Genomic DNA, 19,291 nt, shown 5'->3' with positions numbered 1-19,291 from the left:
TCAGCCCACAGGCAGGAGGAACGGGGCTCTTCTCACTGAACTGAAGGGAGTCAGTGCTAGTAAAAAGAATGCAAGACTTGGGCAAGTGACAGTCCCTGCCTGGACGGGCAGTGTAGTGCATTCAGACTACAATTCCCATCAGCTCCAGCCATGTGGCTAATGAGACCCAACTGGGGCCTCTGGCATTCCCCTAATGGCTACACCCCACCTGGCCGGCCCAAGGCAGCTTTCCCCTTTCCTAAAATACCTTTTCTGAGGATTAGCTACTGGCAGCAACCTGCTGGTTTGTGTTATATCTTTGCTCTTTCCTTTGGCCCCCTTTATGGCCGGATGCCACCTGCCGGATCGTCTTTAACATTCTATTCTGTGCTCAGGTAGAAGGGGGTTTCCCACCCCTGGTCTAGCCAACCTTGCCCGACTTGGTGGCCTCCAGCCGGCTGGGGGACAGGAGAGAGGTGAGCGGAAGCAGAAAGCAAAATGGGGATGGGGGTAGAAATATTGATCCTCCCCCAACCTAAAAACCAAAGGTTATCATTCCAAGAGGCACAGTGTGAATTTCGCACACACCTGCCATGAGGCTGCATCCAAAGAGCTGCCGCTATTTGAGATCATCCCGCTTGAATGTGATCGAAGAGGGAGTTGTTGCAGCAAAGTAAATAAGTGAGAGGTTTGGAAAGGTATCTTTAAATAAATTGTGCAATCCTTTCTGCAGATCTACTGGGCCAGGGAAGGGAGGAGACTTATGTAACCTGATGGCTTTTGTGAGGAGGCAGTTGCCACAGATGAATGTGTATTGAGTAAGTCTTACAGTTCTCCAGGCAATTAAGAAAGTAGAGAGGGGGAGCACACTGCATTTCCCAGATATGAAAATGCCAGCTGCCTTGGAAAATTATTCCTCTGCTTGTCCATGTAGCTTTGGAATACAGGCATCATCTCTTTGGTGTGAGCTTTATAAATACATTGCCTGAGATCAGCATTTTTGAAATCGGAAAGAAAGACAGATTCCAGCTGGTGGCATTGGCACTTTATTGAAAAATACAAGGCCGGTAACAAACCTCTTCTTAAGAAATGAACAGATTACAGTATTAAATGTTTCCTTAAAAAAAAACGCACTCAGCTGTGAAAGTGTTTTAGTTAAGACATTCACATAGCAGGGACTTGGTTATTTTGAAAGAATAGGACCAAAATTTTTTAAAAAAACAAAACTTTGGAGGCTGTGGTTTTTCTAACGTAAGAAATTATTTGGACTTAGCAAGAAGGCAGCCATGCTCATTCAAACACAAGCGACTTGTAGCTTCAGCTGAGACATTGACCACATGACTGACAGTGAGCTGAAGTTCAGAGGGGAGCAATGCCCAGATCCGTGTTTCCAAACTCGGGGGCAAAGGTACAGCCCTTAGCTCTGTGGAGCATATCAGGGTGGCCTTCTGCAGTCTTGCTCTGCCAATCAAAAGCAAACAAGGTTCTGTGCTATGGAATGATGGTAAACAGTCCTCTGTGGTTAAGCAGCCTTGGTGGGGAGAGACGAGACCAGACGTCCAAAGGCATACTGGCCTGGAGAAAAGCTAGGATTTACATCAGGGTAGGGGGCCACTGGAGAGGTGGGTGTGGGGTTGGGTGTACTTTAGGGGATGGTGGAGGACAGGAGAACCTGGAGGAATGTTGTCCATGGGGTTGCGAAGAGTCGGGCACGACTTTGCGACTGAACAACGACCAAGGGGGGCTACCAGGCCAGCAGCCCCCAGCAAGACTGGCACCAGCATTCGCTCTTCGTGCAACCCCACACATTTTGTGAAATGGATTCTCCCTCGACTGCCTTGCATCTAGTGCCCCCTGAATTCATTCAGCCCATCCTTTAGCCATCATTGTAGGCAGAAGATAGTTCTCCAGATTCTTGAGACTTCAGGAAGAGCCCTATCCACATGGACAATGGTCAGGGGAGCTGAAGTCTGAAATACATGGAGATCTACTTTCTGCCTGCCCCAGTGAAGATCTTGACAGGTCTTGGATCAGGAGGTGGGGGACCTCTATTTTGCAGGGAAAGCATTTTTCCTTGTCCCCACTGTTTATTTCTAAGAAGCCAACCACTGTCTTACATGTCCCTCCTCTCTCCATTCTCCTGGAAGTTGGGGTGTGAGAATTATGAGGTAAAACTTGAAAGAGCCGGCGCTGCTGCTGGCCATTGTCTCTTTGGCCCTTTCCACCAAAAAGGCAGGATCAGAAGCAAAAGTGCGAGGTGAGTGAAAAGGGATACCCTACAAATGTGAAGGTATGTATTATTCAGTGCCCTGTTGGAACTTAGGCAGGCCTTTAGGGATGCCAGGAATTAGGAATATGGAAAATAGCCAGGGTTCAGTGTAGGACAAAGAGGTCCCTGTTCCTTCCGCAGTTTGATCAGTGCTTCAAACAACAACTGGGCAGAGATGAATGCCAGGCAAATTGGGCTTGCAGCCACAAAAGTTCACGGAGTTTCACGGTTCTGTTTAGGAGTCCCGAATCTGAACACATGACGCTATAAAGGGACTGGCATCTTAAAACAGATACCCTTTTTCCCTGACCAAGAGCGAGGCGAGGAGGAAGAAAGCAGTGTCTCCTGGCTGGTCAAGGATGGCGCTTTTGACCATGCAAGATCACAAAAGAAGGTTCCCACTCCCAAGCCAAGCAGCTGAATTTCAAGTCAACGGGGACCACTGTTGTCTCAGGCTAGCAGGCTCAAAATGCCCATGCGGGATTAATTCACGTGCAGGATTAAGGTAAAACAAGAGAGAGAGCAGAAAATCTGTTATGAGCGGCACCCCATGCCAAGAAGGCATCACAAGCAGCTGTTTTGAAGACAAGACGATAGAAGAAGTGTTAGCAATCCTTAAAAAAAAAAGCTAACAGGAACTGTCTGGCTAGTTAATGAGGTTACAAGAATGCACTGCTTGGCTGAGCGTTCTTACCCAGACAGAGCCCCAACTACAAGCCTCAAACACGGAGGGCTGGACAAGCATCTCCTGCATGAGCATCACAGTCGAGCCCCTCTGGCCGGTATCTCCCCTTCAGTCTCACTTTCCCAAGTCAAGGGACAGGGAGCAATCTCCCAAGCATATTTCCACTCTATAAGAGCACCGCTTCAGACCTGGCGAGGGGAATCCACTTCATGAATCGATCCTTCCATAGGAAGAAAACACTGCGTGAAAAGAAGATGGAAAGAGGAACATTAAGTAAAATGAATCACTGCTTCATTCCATTATTTTTAAGCGGTGTTAAGCTAGAGAGCTGTTTGGAATTCCCACTGCAAATTCACGCCACTCTGATGCTAGGAGGTGTAGCTGATTGGTTGGCCTATCGGAAGTTAGTGGATTCCTGATTGGGTGGCCTATCGGAAGTTAGTGTGATTCCTGATTGGTTGGCCTACCAGAAGTGACTGCAAAACCTCTGCCATTCTGAGGACCACCATGCCGTGACTAAATTCTGCTGCAAATGTGAATTGTCCTGCTGTGTTCATATTCCTCCCACTTTGCCCAGCCAGATGGTTCGGCACAGTCCATCCACAGGCTATTTCTACCCTGTCCCGGTCCTGTAGGCTTCACTGTGTGTGATTCCACTTTCCCATTTTGGGTTTTGCTGGTACAGCCACATGAAATCTGCTGGCTTATTGCCTTAAATACTCACTCCTTTCTCTCAGCCCTTGCCCAAAGCTGCGGTAGACGTGAAACAAAGCCCAGAACAGCACGCTTTTGATCATCACGGAGATGCACGAACAGGTGATGACAGCAGCTTCCAGTGCGTAAGAATTCCCTTGGCCCCAATCCTTTATGACCTGAGGGTTGGGAAAGAGAAAAACTCACATTAGACATGGAAGGAGAAACTGGACTTCTCCAGTGGTCTCAACGTGAGATTCGAGGAAAACCTGATGTGCATTCAAGAGAAATGATGCTTGAAGAAAGACAGAGCCTGGTTTCCATGTAATAAGTACATACAAACAGTCAATACAAAGAGGGCTCCGGAAAGCAGTTGGTTTAACGACGGGGGAACACGACGTGGTTACTTAGGGTGGTGTAGGCTTGGACTAGGACTGGGAGGCCTTGGGGTCAAATTCTCAGCTATGAAGCAGTCACCCTTCCTTTGTCTAAGCCATCCCACGGCGTGGTTGTGAGGATGAAATGGCATTGTAAAACACTGAAAGATTTGGTCCCCCACTCTGCATCGTGCACCAATTTGCTCAAATTTTGTGAACCATCCAGAGAGCCATGCAGCTAATGTGACGGTCCATAAAAGCACACATAAATAAATATTTGCAGGCTGGAGGCTGGACTGCTGAGCACACATAGGAAAAAAACGGGTGGACTGCAGCCTCTTTCACAAACAAGATGTCCATGTGCTGGATTAAGTTGCTGCTGTCAACAGAAGTTGACGGAAGAGAAGCCACAAGGCTAAGTCAAGAAAATCTGGTCAGGTTTTCGCCCCCTTTGGGATTCCTCGTATTGCCCTAGCCGGACTATCGAGCAATGCAGTGCAAAGGCACTGTGGCAGGAAGAGATTGCCAGGTTTCCCAGAGCTGCCATCACCTCAGACTGGGTCTCAGGTGTGAGGGCAGCAGGTAGAAGCCCCCGTCACGAGCACAGCCTGCCCAGCTCAGAGAAATACAAGAATCTCAGGTCTGGGCAATGTTTGGAACTCTTTTCCGAGAGATGCCCTGGATGAGAGGCACCACCATCGCCCCCAGTGCAGCCTGCACTGTATGACGGTCTTCATTTCAAACCTGAACTGTCGTGTGTAAAGCTCATGAGGCTGACTTGCTAGACTTTAGCCTTCCTCCTGTTTCTCAGTAACTCTTGCCAGGTTGGATTCCTGTCTGCACTCGCCAAGCAAGTTTGCCGTTAGTGTCTCGTATTCTTCCTTCTTTTTAAAGAATGGAGATGTAAGAGGCAAAGGTATCAAGGGAACTATGCTTGCTGCTATTATTTATTAATTGATTGATTGATTAAAACATTTTTATGCCGCCCCATTTGCCGAAGCCTCAGGGCGGCTTACAACAATAAATTAAAATAATTATAATCTTAAATTAAAAAATATAAACATTAGATTAAAAATACAAAAATACAATATAAAATAAGCCGCCCTGGCCAGATAAAATCCAATAATATTAACAGTTAAAATGCCGCTTCAATAAAAAGGTCTTCGCCTGGCGCCGAAAAACAAATAAAACAAATTATTACTCTAACCGCTGTGCTTATACCCTGCCTTTTTTCCCTTTGGCAAGCAACCCATGTTCCTCTTCTCTCCTTTTTATCCCAGCAACAATCCTGTAAGGCTCAGTAGGCTAAGCGTGAGTGGCTGCCCCAAAGCCACCCAATGACCCTCTTGGTCAAGTGGAGACTAAAACCCAAATCTCCAGAGTCCCAGCAGTCCCATGCTCCAACCACTAGACCATCCTGGCTCTCAGTTTGAGGCTGGCAGGAAACTTCAGTAGTATATTCATGAGACCTTCCTGACTTTTCATGCCTTTTGAAGACACTTCTCACGGGCAACAGACTGTGCTACTTCACCTCTGTCAGTTGAGAGCTGCCTAATCTTTGGAATGTGTCTAGTCTCTTATTTATTATTCATTTATTTAAGATTTTTTTATACTGTGGTTCATTAAACATCTCATGACAGTTTACATACTTCCTGCTGATAGATGATAAGAATGCTGAACTCCTTCTCTGTCATTCAACAGGAAACAATAAGCAGGGGGTTGTTGTGGCTCAATTTTCTGTTATTTTGTCTTGACCAGCCATCACATTCCAGGGCACCCTGACACGGAAGACTTGCGGCTTCTTCCGAGAAGCTCCTCGGATGCTCTCACCCCGTATGACAGACATGGGCCAGAAAGTGGGAGAGCTTGGCATGCAATGAAATCCACACTTCTGGAATGTTAGGAGCCCGGTCAAGATTAACTCGTTTGTACTCAAAGTGGAAGTAATCAGAAAGGTATAGGACAAATAATTCTTGTGCTTTTTTTGCTTCAAAACCATCTTTTTCTGTCTCCTTTGGTGAAGATTGTGTAGGATTTATAAACGGCGCTTTTGTTTTGGCACGCTATTCAATTCCCCCACTCTGTAGCCCGGTTCACGTGATCGTTGAAACAAGCTATGGACCCCTGCCTCCTTTTGTGCAGAAAAGGAGAAGGGGGAAGCATCCGTTGTCACTACAGAAGAAAACACAGCTTCATCTTGTGTAGCGGCTCCGGGGACCACGCTTTGTTTCTACCTAGAGCTCATTAACAAACTAAGATCTGGAACTGCACTTTGATCCTGGCTTGTTTTAACACACTTGAAAGTAGATGAAACCACAATTGCCCCAGCTTAACACACAATGGTTTACTAACATGAACAAGAAGAGGACTTGTTTATTTGATTTTGACTTAAGTGACTCTCTGAACCTAGCCTGTTTGATTTCTTTAGGCTTAATCCAGCCAAAGTTAATCACCGAAAGTCCAGGGACGGGACCAAGACACACCAACAAACTGGATTCCTACAAGCTTCAGCAGGAATGGATTCCGACTGTTTTGTGCTGGGCTGGGCTTTGCATTGTTCATGTATGTGAAGTTGCTCTGTGCACCAATTTCCTGCATTTAACAGAAGGCGTGGTTTCAAGGGGACTGAAATGCTTGTGCACTCTTACATTTTGGCCCAGAAAAACAGAACATTCAGAGCTCTGCTGAACCAGATTGCCTGTCGATTTATCCCAGCATCCTGTTTCCAACAGTGGATAGTCACATGGCTCTGGGGAGCCCTAAAAGTAATTCTCCCCTGCTGTTTGCTCCTCAGTATTTGGAAGTATATTCCCTCTGCTCCTTGCAAATGCACTTCCTGAATGATTACAATGTCTTCTACAGGAAACCTGCTTATTTTTCATATTACAAGTCAGCTTTCCCCAGCTTGGTACTTTCCATAGGGAGGACTGCAGCTCCCATCATCTCCTGCCATACCAACTCCTACTTTGAAAGCAGGCCTTCCACATGGGCCTCTTCACTTCACTTCACCTTCAATCACAGACATCTGAACTCAGTGAACCAAAGCAAAACTCCCCAAGCAGCTCCGTTGAACCGAGCTTGGGCAGCTCCTTGTGAAAAATCCCCTTGCCCTTTGCAGTACAGCAACAAGTCCCCTGGTGTGACTTACTGAATAAAGCAGGTAGATGAGATAAGCCACTTCAGGTAAATTCTGAGTCATAAAAATCCAGGTGAGAGGTTTCAACTCCTTTAAAATCTGCAAAATAAGAGAAAGAGAAAAGAACAGAACAGAACATGAAGCCGCACTGAGAAACTGCACAGTCACATCTGGATCAGGGAAGTCTTTCGCCTACTTGAAAGATACATTCGGTCTTCTCATTCTATAGCACAAGGCCCTCTTCCAAGGGTTACCCATTTACCCTATCAAATATCAGTTCCTTCAAGGTACAGGTGGGATGGGGCGGCTGCGGGACGAACAAGGAGCCCTGCCAAAGATCCTACGCAGCCTGGGGCAGCCACTTCTCCACACAGGTGGAACGAGAGCAGAAGCCCAGGCAGGCTCTCGTCGGGAAACACCCCGGCTTGGGGGACCACCCTCCGGAGCACGGCAGCCTCTTCGGGAGACACTCACCGCGACGATGCCACACGTGACCTTCAGGATGGCCCAGAGGATGCCGACGGCCAAGAAGACACTGTGCAGAACGCAGATCTGCTGGAGGCTTGATAGCAGCAGAGCACATAAGCAGAGCTGGAAGGCAGAAGGCGGAAGTCAAGGAGGCTGCAGGGGGAGAGACCCAGAATTTCTTGGCCGCTGACACACCCCTGTAATGGTTAAGTTTTTTCCTCTTTTTTTTTTGGACTTCTGCAAAGGTTGAGACTCCCCCAGATTTGCCAGCACCTCTTTTCTGTGCATGCGTGTCATGGGTTTGGCCACATCAGGAGAACAGGCTGAAGGTCAGGGAAAGAGGGAAGGTTCTCACGGAGCCTAGACTGCAGCGCTTCTGCACCATATCGGTACTCAAGTGAGTAAGGCTTTATTCGACATCTTGCATACACAAAACCCAGTTCACTGCCCACAGAAAACTAGCATGTTGGGACGGGACCGTAATCCCGAGCCTTTCCCACATGCAGTCTGCTGTTAAGGGAGCACCTGCAGATCATATGCGCACGCACCCTTTTTCTGTAACAGCGCAATGCAAGAATTCACAGACCGTACCCCTTCTAAATATGTTTAACAAAACATATTTCATTTCCCTTAATACTTTATTGGTCCTCTAGCTTTGCGCGAGTTGCCCGGAGTATTCCTTCTTTGGAGAAGGCCAGTCCATAAAGTAATCCAATAAAAAGAACATTTATATTCATGGTCATTCTATTCCAGATGGCAAGGCTAAGTCAAACGCTAGTCCGACTTAAGAGGAAAATCGCTGAAATGAACAGGGCACAGGCTTCTTAGGACTAAATTAAGCCTCATTCATGCTAGTGAGTCTTTTCCAGGTAGGACAACTGCTGGATTCACCAGATGTCGACAGCTGGAGAGGAGGGAGTGGGTATCACACCCAGGGGCAGGGTTTGAGGCCACGGCCTACCTGCGCCTGGAGGTCAAAGGTCAGCATGGAGAAGCAGAGGTTCAGCATGACGTATTGGGCCTGCACGCTCTCCAGGGCGCCCCCAACCCGGAAGGCCATCATGCTTTCGCTCTGGATGAGGACAATGGCACAGATCACGTCGAAGGCCCCAACCAAGAGGATCAGGACGAAGCGTGCCTGCAGGCCAGAAAGGGCACAGACGGTCAGAACTGGCTGCCCTCCCGCCCCACGGGGCTGGAGGCAGCTCTCCATCCGGCTGAACGTGCTCGACGAGGAAGAGCACAAAATGCAGGCATTTGGCTCGCCCGGGGAGAAGTGCGGAGGAGGTGGGAGAAGGAAGTCAACAGAATTTACCAGAATGCCCCAGCAAGGCAATTTGAGCCAGATACCTGGAAGGAGGAGGGGTCCTGTTGGATGGAAACCCGAATACTTCGAAAACCACGTGGCTACGGACATGTGCAGGGCAGGAATTAAGAAGTGCACTTCTCCAGAGTATCATTGCTCCTCCTTTCTTCCCACTCCTCCCAGCATGCACTGGGCTAGCCTTTCCCAATACAGCGCCTTCCATAGGTGCTGGACTATAATCCCCGTCCATGACGGGGACTGCAGTTCGCAGCCCCTGGAGGGAACCAGGTTGGCAAGGCTGCAGTGCATCCTCCTCCTGCACCGCGGGAGGAAGCGAGTCCTTGCGGCAAAGGGGCCCGGGGGGACGTGTCTCCATCCAGGGCTACACTGGCAGCAAGGCCTGATCCTGCAACGCACAGGAGGCTCCCCGGGATTCTGACCGGCCGCCGGACACTCACAAGCAACTTGGGCTTCTGCTTGGCGGACAGCACCGTGAAGTTGACGACCGAGCGCAGCATGACCAGCGAGACGGAGAGGACGAAGGCAATGAGCTCCTGCCGGTTCTCTTGAAGGATTCCCCGGCTGACGTAGTAGATGCAGAAGACTGCCGAGGGAGACAGAGGCCCGTCAGGAGCCGTCCGCGTGGGGGGAAGGAGAGAAATCTTCTGGGCGGAACGGGGAGCTTACAGCAGATGTCAAGCACGCGATTTCTCCACTTGCTCAATGTTTAGAGTTTGGCGAGATGGATGGCGTTTCTTTCTCCAAGGGTGGAGAGGTCATCCCGCCATCCACCCATCCATCCTCCCAGCCACGTGCCTGTAGAATAGAAATCTCTTCCTAGGAGCATCAGGGGAGTGCTCAGGACCAGCCAGGGGCCCCTCCAGGCCAGCATGGTGCTCACCAGGCAGCCAGCCCGCTGGAAACCTACGCACAAGGCAAGGAGCGCAGCCGTCCCCCCGTCTGCCTGCACTGTGGAGCCACTGGCCCGGAGAGGAAGGCCTCTCCTGCTCCCCTGCCTCAACAGGAGGTTGAAGCCGGGGCCTGGAGCTACGCAATCCCCTGCCATGCAAACAGGCGGGGGGGGGGGGCTACACAACCCCTGTTGCTGGTGACACCAGGGGCAGAAGCTGGGAGAAGCAGCACGGTGCAGATGGGATCGGCTGCCCCCGTTTGGGGCATCAAGGAAGCCTGGCTGGGTCCACAAATTGGCCCCACGCACCTTCATTGTCCTGCCCAGAGATCATCTCTGCCCAAACTGTTCACGGGGAACAGCTGTGAGGGGCTGCCAGACAGACACTGCAGAGTGGTGCATTTCCTCCGTTTACGCCCCACTGAGCCAACCTCTGGCCAGACAGGAGGGCCTTGAAGTGTTGGACGGACCACTGGTCACTTTTTCTGCCTGTCTTTGCCAGCGGAAACTTACAATTGGCACAGCCAGACAACCTATCGGGGGCCCTAAGCGTGCCCCAGCGAAAGAGGGAAGTTTTCTTTTTGAGAAACGACAGACTCCATTATGCACTTTTCCAGGACAAAACATTGAGTTCTTTGCTTCATGAGCAATGATGCCGACTGTTTTGCCGGATGCACGCAAAACTTCGGCCACGGTTCAAGCATCTCGAAGGATCTTGCCCTTGTCTGTCCATCTTCTCTCTCCATCGCGCTACAGAGTAAACTCTCACCCAAGTTTCAGGGCAAGTGGGCCTATTTTTCAGGGAGTTAAGACAAGCTTTCAATGATAAGAACAAGAAATGTTTCTCTTACTTGCCAAAATCGAATCACTCCCCTATCCAGTTATCTGATGAAATGTAATTAACATTTAGCCTGCGTATTAAACACTGACACCCGATTACCACTGCATGTACCACAACATAAATAATTATGTGCTCTTAAGACAGACCTGTTCTTTGCCCATTTTGGTGGAATGTACTTCTGGCATTATTTACTGCGATCTCCTCCAACCAGCACCGGACTAGAATTCCCATCATTCCCAGCCAGCAGGGCTCGTGGCATGCAGGGATGCCATGGGCGCTGCAGACAAGGGCGACAGCGTGGCCCCGTCGTTCCACGAACGAGGAATTTCAGAAGCCCACGTGGTGCAGGGGGAGCGGGTATGGACAGAGCTGCTCCCCTTTCTTCAGGATTCACAAAACCAGAAATGAACCGCTGAACACACTATCAGGAAAAGCACGTTATGCAAATAAGAAAAAGCATACGTTGATTTCCAGGTTGTGCGATGCAGCTTTTCTCAGCAAACCAGCTGAGAGTAACGGATGGTGTATGGTTAGTCCTGCCCACACGGCCTTTCCTGCCATGAATTTCTATTTATCAGAGCCGGATCACTCATCCATCCATCCTACCTAGCCTAGCCGTCTGCTCCGGCTGTCTGTTGCTATGGTCACAGCCCTTGCCTCCTGGACCTCTGACAGAGAGGTGATTTGCATATGTATGGGTTTCGTGTCCCTCTTGCTCTCTCAGAGGGAACAATCCTGCAGTGCAGGGACGGTGGGCCAGCCTCGGAGCCTGGAAATGGAGCTCAGATCCCATCCTTTGCCCCTGTCCAGCCTGAATCACGCCAGCTGCTCCCTGGGGTCAGGAAGCCTGCCCCAGAGAGGGGCCTTTGGGGGAGATGGGAGCTGCCGTGGGTTGAGGCGTCCTGAAGCTGCCCCCGCTGGAACAGTGTCACAAGAGGACCATGATCCCCCTTCGAGCAAAAATGCAAGGAAGAGGAACGGAAAGGCAAAGAAGGCCTCTGCCACACACCCCTCTCCACACTGGATGAGGACGCTCATTCCGACCGGACTGCACGCTCGAGCGGGAAGATGTGGGCCCTGCCTTCATGCTGTGCAAGGACCGCGTGACAGTGCAATACGTTAAAAAAACAACCACCCTAGATTCCATCCACTCCACATTAAGGAGCCTGAAAACAGTCTATCCATAAACAGCACAGTGCGTGGAACCAGGAGCAACAGGTCTGATGACCACCTGCCAGATGTAAACAGCTGATGGCTATTTCTGGGGAGCGGTGAAGAGTCCTAGTGCCACCACCAAGAAGGCCTTCTCCTTAGTCCACACCCCCCCATCCTCCAGTCAGCATGGGATGCGTCCTTGCATCATGTCTGGATTGCGTCGTAATGTGGTGAAATCCAGAAAACCTGGGCTTCTTTAGCCAAGCAGAACACTGCAGGTGATTAAAACCTCCATGATGCCAGGTAACCATCTGGAAAGGCCTAATTCATACTCCCTAAATCCAGAATGCTCGACCCTGTAAATTTAGCCCTACATTTTTATATGTCTGCATCGTTATATGCAGATCATTGGCAATCATTAAATCATACCTGGTTTAAGTTAACAGACCGTATCGCAAGCACTGGCCGACCTGATCTGCTCCCTGGAACCTGATGGCCTTAGATTCCACTTGGCAAACTCCTTCAAAGGGCAGCGCTCAAGAAACATGACCTTATCAAGGCTCTGGACACTGATTCATGGCTCGATGAAGGAAATCCGGCAAGGGAAGTAATTTAGTGTGTACGAGGGAATTGTTGGCATGGGAACGAGCCGAGCATTACTCAACTGACCACTTGCGTCGTACTGAAAGGGCCCGAGTGCTGTAATACATGAGAACGAGTTGTTCTAGAGTTGGAATGGAGGAGAATTTCGGTCGGCCCACCTTTTCCAGCAGATCAGGCTGATGCGCAGCCCCTGGACTAATTTATGACTTGGAACACGGCTGCCCGTTGGGCTGCACACTTCTCTAAATTTTGCAGTGCCATCTTCCCTCCCAAAATGCATGCGCTAGAAACGGCAGTCGGTGTGATTTGCTAGTGGAAGTCCCCATGTGTTGGGGCGAGACCCCTTTAGTCGATGTGACTCAAAGGCAAGATTTGGAGGTGGTGGGGGAAAAGTCCGGCGATGCTTCTACTAAGGAGTTGGGCTTGCTAGACAAGCTGCTGGGAGGCTGCATACAATGGAAGATGCCAGAAAACAGAACAGTTCAGAGGCACTTTTACCCAACCAGGTACCCCCACCCCCAGAGGCACTGCAATTCCCATCATGGGGCAGGAAATGATGGGTGCTGCACTGCAACACATTTAGATGGCGCCTGCTTGGGAAAGCCTGGTCCAGAGACTTGAATTGTTTGCCGACTGTCCAGAGAGGGGGACGATTTAAAGTTCTGGGTATGGTGACAATATAAATGGTCCTTTTCCAAATTTGGTTTCCTGACTGCAAAACGGACTTCACCATGTGCTGAGCGGCAGCATGGGGAGAAATGCAAATGCTACAGAGACTGCGAAGAGGGCTGGCTCCTTCCTGGAGGTTTGTGGTGTAGGGGGAGGCAAAATTATGGATCACAATTCCTCAAAACTGGAACTTAGGACAGGGGTTTTTCTCTGTACTGGCCCCTAATTTGACAGAACCAGGTAACCGTTATGATCCTACAGAGAGAGAGAGAGAGAGGAGAGGAACCACTATCCCTTACCGACTCCAATTAACTGAATGAGCGAGACGGCGAAGTTTTCGTCCTTCTGCAGCACAAGGTTCTCTATGGTCAATCCAGTGACGCTCAGGAGTGAGAGGATGGTGACGCAGAAGTAGATCTTGACCGGCGAGGACAGTTCTGACCACGGTTTGATCTGTAATCAGAATACGCGCGATTCTTTCAAACTGGGTGAGGCCAGGTGGACAGCAGTGGAGCTGAGTCTCTTTCAGACCAAGGGCCGAATTCTGTTTACGAGGAGCTCTTAGGAGGCTGTATCCTGTTAGTGGGACAGGGACAAGATGCCTTCCGTGGACTCCCCCACCCTGAGGGGTGACTCTAGGGTCGGGGAAAACACGCACCTAATCCTAGAAACTATCAAACTAGGGCATATGGGAGGAAGGATACCAGGGGAAGCTTGGCTATTTTGGGCAACCGGCCCGCAGACTTAAGGTCCAACGCCCACGGTTTACAGTTGCGGCAGGGAAGCCTCGCAAACATGTATGATTCTGCCGGGCAGCTGAAATATCGTTGACAACTTTGTGTTCGAGTTTGCAGAACCGGGATGCTACGGGTGTTCTGGTGCACCCGCAGCGCTTGGCCTAGCCAGACAGGCCAACAGTGAGGAAGACGAGTTTGTCCACATCAGCAGGGCGGCCACTCCCCCCTCCCACCTTCCGAGGCTAACAAAAGCTCGCAGATCTGCAGATGGCGCCTCTTCATTCCCTTTGAATGGAGGTGCTTTGAAATTGAATGGCAATCAGAATAGGGTTCCTGCAGCTGCATCGCTGTGATCATTATGCAAGAATTAACATCCTGGAAGCTTTTCCGTCAAGTAGCAAGCGCAGCTTGTGTTTTGTAAGCAGACAGGCAACTTTCTGGAAATTACTCATTCCACAAACCAGGACTGATAAAGCCCTTGAATGAGGGATTTAGGGGGTTCTTTGTCCATCTAGCATAGGTGCTTTGTGAGCTGCTGTTAGGATGGAAAGGAACTGTGGCCTTTGGAGCAATAAACACGAATCCAAACACGCCCCGCTTTTAGGCTTTTGTTATAATTAAGGAATCCTGGACCGTGTGTGAATCAAATGTCTCTTTTCTACTGATTAATCTTGTTTGTTACCTTATATAGCAGTATCTCTATCAGGAAATAGGTCTAGCCTGCAGATTTCTTTTGCTATTCTCGCCAAAGAGGCTACTTAAAGGCTGAGAATCAAGATGTTTTGTAGGTATGAAAGCTGCAATGGCAAAGTAGATTGATTCTCTACAAGCAGATATATAGGTTTGGCAGTCCTCTACCCCAGAGGGCCTACAATTGAAAATTGACACAGGGAAAGATGAGGAGGGAAACAGAAAGAGGGTCAACTGGGGAATATTATATGATCACTCCAGCTTGAATGAGCAGGAGTCAAGCCTTGCTCTGTATAAGCGACTGAAATTAATTGAGACGAGGGGAGGTGCTCTACTTACTGGACCGCAGGGGGTTGGGATGAGCTCTTGATGTCTTGGTGTCAGATTTGGCAATGGGGTGCCTACAGCCTCATTTGGCAACGGTGGATCTGCCGCCTCTTCAGGAGGGGAAAGGAGAACCCTGCAGCGGGGAGGAAACAGATGAAATCTCTGGAGAGGAAACCGAGAGAGATGCCGTGGCTGGAGAGCATGTGCACATATCTGGGAAAAGCGGCCAGGTTTCCCGGTTAGCCATGGACAAACTGGGGTTCTTACCAAGCCTGACTTTTGAAGTCAGGCTGCAGTTCTGACTACAGCCTTGCTAAGCACCTCCTTTACCCCTTCACCTGTCACTACCCTACCCTTTTAAAGCTGCCCAAATGTCACCATATCCCAAAAGGATGGTAGAAAAGGAGAGAAGGAAGGCCGTTCCACCAGTGCTGATGAAAAACTATTTTGTTTTCTCCTCTTCCCTCCTCCTCTGCCTTTCCTTGTGTGTCATGCCTTTTAGCCCGGCTGGGCCGTCTGGTTGCAGAGCTTCTGCGGAAGCTGCTCTGTGAGATAAAAAACACGCTGCAAGGAAACACGATCCACCTTTTCCATCAGCTCCCTGAACTGGAGACCCACAGGGGCAGGAGGAGCTGTCCAAACGTCCGTGAGGTGCTACGGGTGTCAGAGAAGAGCAGTGGCACGTTTATTTAGAACGGAGGGCATGCCACGCTCCCCCAGTCCTTGTTCCAAGCACCCAGCGCCAACAGTAAGAGTTTTATCCGTGAGAGGGAAGATGCGGCGCCAGCCAGGAGCTGTGCCCTTTCTTCCAGGGGGAGAATTTAAGGCAACCTTCCCCAGCCCAGAGCCTGCCAGGTGTTGGAGTAAAACTCCCACCATCCCAAGCCAGCCTGATAGGATTGGTAGTCTAGAAAGCACCAGGATTCTGCAGGCTGCTCCCAGCTCAGGTTGCTGGAACAAGTAAGGAACCTGGAGCTGTCTGGAGTTGTGTGTTTCTCTGGCCTGGCCCGGCCCGGCGCTTGGCTGCCCCCTCGTGTCCTGCCCACTTTCCACAGTCAGAGCAGGGCCATGGGTCTGTGCCGTTTGCCTCTGCGGGGAGCACACGGGGGCTCCAAAGCATGGCATCTGTGGCAGAATCCAAGGTTGCTCCCTGCCCTCTCATCTTGGGCCCCCTCTCTGAAACCCCAGTACCACTCCAAAAGGCATTCTGCTGCAGGTTCTTGCCCCACCAACAGTGCTGCATTGGGAACTGCAGCAATAACTTCCAAAATGCCACTAGCCCTTTCACAGACTTGGAGAAACAATGAAACTGTCTTCATTGTTCTGGTCCCCACTCAGCCATGCGACTCACTTGGGGGCCTTTTAGGCTGCCACTGATTCTCAGCCTGACCAACCTCGCTGGGTTGTAGGGAAGATAAAATGCAGCACAGGGTCCTCACCACCTTGGGCTTCTTGGAGGAAAGGCGGGATAGCAACGTAGAAACAGCAAGTTGTGGTCCTCAGTGTGGACAGGCAAGATCCCAACCACCTTATGGGTTATTAGGACAACATGGCTAGAAGGAAGCCAAGGTGGTGAACATCCCCTTTCCTACACTTAAATCGAAAGCTAACTTTCTAGTGCTGTTGAGGAAGCCAGCCTGTATATGTGGATATGCTTCTCCCAGGTTGCGATTTCAAAGAAAAAGCAAGCAAAGTTTCTAGTCTTGCTGAGGTAGGAGCAGCCTGGCCTATTTATCTGCAAATGATCCCATGCTTCAATGTCTAAAAAGCGAGGTTTCTAGTCCTGCTGAAGGAACAACCACAGGTTTATGTGTGTGCAAGCGCCCATGCCCCGGGCTTCGTTCTGGAAGAAAAGCCAGCATGCCAAAGAAGCGCAGCAGAGGTTCCGGGTGTGGGATCGCCCCAAGAGTTGGGAATGACGTCATCGGGGCGTGATGACGGCAGGAGGCGCCTCGCGGAGCGAGGTGGGGGCTCGGCTGGGGGCGGGGCGCTTCCCCAGCCCCGGTGGGCGGCCCCTCCCCCCCACCGGGCCGGCTACGGGTCCCCGCGAGAGGCAAGGCAGCTACTACCTCGTGTCGGGCGGCTTCATGGCTGCGGCGGCCGGTGCGTGGCGCGGCGCCTCGGCGGGTCCGCGGCGCGCACGGGGCCGGCCCATAGAGCGCGCGGCGGCTAGAGCGGCGCGCTTCCTGGGCGGCCGCCATTTGCGGCTGCCCGACCCGGGCGCGGCGGGGCTGACGGACAGAGAAGGCGGGAGGGGAGCGCGCCCGCCCGCCTCACGCAAGCACGGGCTTGGACGACGGCGTGTGCGGGGGGATAAGCCCAACGTGGGCTAATAATCGCTTCCGAAAGAAAACTTGGCATATTGTTCTCAAGACAGAGAGAAGCAAGCCGCCATCTTGATTAGCCCTCTCCGTGGCGGCCGCTCTGGCCCTCGCCGTCTCTATGGTAGCAGCGCCTTTGCACAGTCCGAGTAGGAAGCGGGGCCTGGAAAAGGCGCGGGCGCTGCAGTCGCCCAGTCCCTGAGCGCCCCTTTCCTTGGCGGGAAAAGGCAGTTCAGGCCTCGATCCCCGGAAAGCTCAGCCGAGACAACGGCCCCGAATGCCCCCTCCACGGCGACACCCGCCCTCCTGTTCCCCAGTGCACATCCGCGTCACGGCAGGACGCAAGCGCGGCTGCTGGGACGGGCCCCGCCCCTTCCGGGCGCCCGTGTGCCCGAGGATGCGGCGTGTCGTCACTTCCTGTTTGGGGCTGCACTATGTGGCGCCTCTGGCTCGGGGCTGCGGCGCCTTCCGCCTTCCTCTCCTGGGGGCTGAGAAGCTCCGCTGCCCGTGCTAAACTTGCATGAACGCGCTGAGAGAGGCCTCCTCTGTAACCGCAGCTCTGCAGAGTCGCCACTTTTCGGGTCCAGTGGGTTGGAGGAACTAAGTCGCGGGGCAGGGCATCTGTGCCTTGCCTCAAGTGGACTAGAAGCTTGGATTTACGTAGGGATAGGCTCGTACACTTCTGCCACTGCTGAGCAATTACTTTATTACATTTATGTCTGCCGGTTTTCCTCTTGAGAGGAGCCCTAGATGACCTACGTGGTGGTCCTCGCCATTTTATGTCCAAGACCACCCTAGTCCAACCTCAAGAAGTTCCCATCCAGTGCAGTAGCCTGATTTTCCTAGCAGCCTTTTAATCCCAGAAAAGGATGAAAGCCTGCATGCTCTATTTAGAAGTACACAGGCTGCCCCTGAACCAGGAGGGTTGTCGGGGCTTGGCCTCCTCCGTGCATCTATCTAGCTCCCATTTCAAGCAGTTTCCATCAGAGAAACCACATCAGATGTAAACTGGAAGCACCTATAACGGCCACCCCCGGCCCCTTGGCACAAGAACGTGTCTCAGCATTGCTCATGTGTGCATCCAGGCTCTGCAGCTTCCCAGGGAAACAAAATTCAAGACCCCGATGTGCGGGTTCTGTGGAAAAGGCAAATTTTGTTGAGCATAATTAGGAAAGGGATTGGAAATAAAACTGCCAGGATCATACACACATTTATATAAATCTGTGCTGTGCCACATGTGGACTGTTACGCATAGATCTTGTCACTGCACCAAAAAGGATTCTGCTGAGCTGGAGGAAGTGCAGGAAGAGCTGAGTCAAAGCAACCCTGTGAGGAGAGGCGAGAGCAGCTGGGACCATCTCAGCTTAGTAAGGGGAACATGACAGAGGACTTCAGAATGACTTCTGGAGTTTGGCAGGGAAGTATTTTCTCCTGCTCTCGTCCTACTAGAATCTGAATTGCTCACCCTGTGAGGCTGATGGGTGAGAGATTCAGGCCAGATGGAAAACAGCCGTCATTTGCACTGCACGGAGCTGAACGGGAATTCATTTTCCTGAGATGTAGTGCTGGGTACCAAGGTGGACCAAGGACCTATCCCTGGAGCAGAGGGCTGCCCGTAGCTACACCTATGCAACTGGTGAGGGTAATGTTGACCTAGATGGACCCTTGCCGGGGTCCTGCTGGTCTCCTCTTCCTTTAATAAGGAAAGGGGCTAGTCCTCATGACCCTATGCTATGTCCACATTAGAGACGGCGCAGCTATGGACACCTCATGTGCGCTGCACGAAACGCGTGCCGGCTAGACAGGCCCTGGTCCGGACTCAGCCGGGGGCCTGCCCTTTGCACGTGCCCAGAGGCACGCCCCACCACGCGGCCAAGCGCAGCCCGCGGCGGCGACACCCCCCCCCCTCCGCGGCTCCCCCGTGCCACTCGCCCTTCCCCTGCAGCAAAGCGGCGCCCGCGCCCGCCCGGCGCCCCTCTCGCTCCGCCCGGAGGAGGAGGAGGAGGAGGAGGAGCTGTGCGCGCGTCGGCGGCCGCCCGGGCCATGGCTGCGGAGGGCGAGCGGGGGCCCTGCCCGGCGGCCGAGGCAGGTGGGTCCGCGGGGGCGCCCGGGCCGCGTCGCTGGC

At 51.6% G+C, this 19,291-nt stretch overlaps 1 protein-coding gene and 1 long non-coding RNA gene across 2 annotated transcripts; one reads left to right on the top strand and one right to left on the bottom strand.

Moving 5' to 3' along the window:
• Positions 1–1,009: 1,009 nt before the first annotated feature.
• On the bottom strand, positions 1,010–16,969 carry LOC123030973. Its single transcript, XM_044445333.1, has 9 exons — positions 16,915–16,969; positions 14,858–14,978; positions 13,391–13,544; positions 9,372–9,517; positions 8,569–8,745; positions 7,614–7,730; positions 7,152–7,238; positions 3,658–3,805; positions 1,010–3,172 (listed from the first exon to the last, which is right to left on the bottom strand). Exons 1-9 carry the CDS (start codon positions 16,932–16,934, stop codon positions 3,141–3,143), a joined length of 1,002 nt encoding a protein of 333 aa, XP_044301268.1. The 5' UTR covers positions 16,935–16,969; the 3' UTR covers positions 1,010–3,140.
• On the top strand, positions 5,298–6,853 carry LOC123030974. Its single transcript, XR_006416202.1, has 2 exons — positions 5,298–5,958; positions 6,432–6,853. It is a non-coding gene; the product is annotated as an uncharacterized LOC123030974 (long non-coding RNA).
• Positions 16,970–19,291: the final 2,322 nt, after the last annotated feature.

This window comes from Varanus komodoensis, unplaced genomic scaffold, assembly GCF_004798865.1.
Source record: "Varanus komodoensis strain SLA01 unplaced genomic scaffold, ASM479886v1 scaffold48, whole genome shotgun sequence".
Lineage (NCBI taxonomy): Eukaryota > Metazoa > Chordata > Lepidosauria > Squamata > Varanidae > Varanus > Varanus komodoensis.
Note: the sequence above shows the minus strand (reverse complement) of the source record. Positions and strands in the feature narration are given on the sequence as shown.

Bases quoted from the DNA above. Each gene is read 5' to 3' on its own strand.
- LOC123030973 (XM_044445333.1), bottom strand. From the start codon at position 16,934: ATGAAGCCGCCCGACACGAG. The intron at 14,979-16,914 runs GTAGTAGCTGCC...TCCCCGCTGCAG, and splicing joins ATGAAGCCGCCCGACACGAG to GGTTCTCCTTTCCCCTCCTG. The intron at 8,746-9,371 runs GTGAGTGTCCGG...TCTGGCCTGCAG, and splicing joins AGCAGAAGCCCAAGTTGCTT to GCACGCTTCGTCCTGATCCT.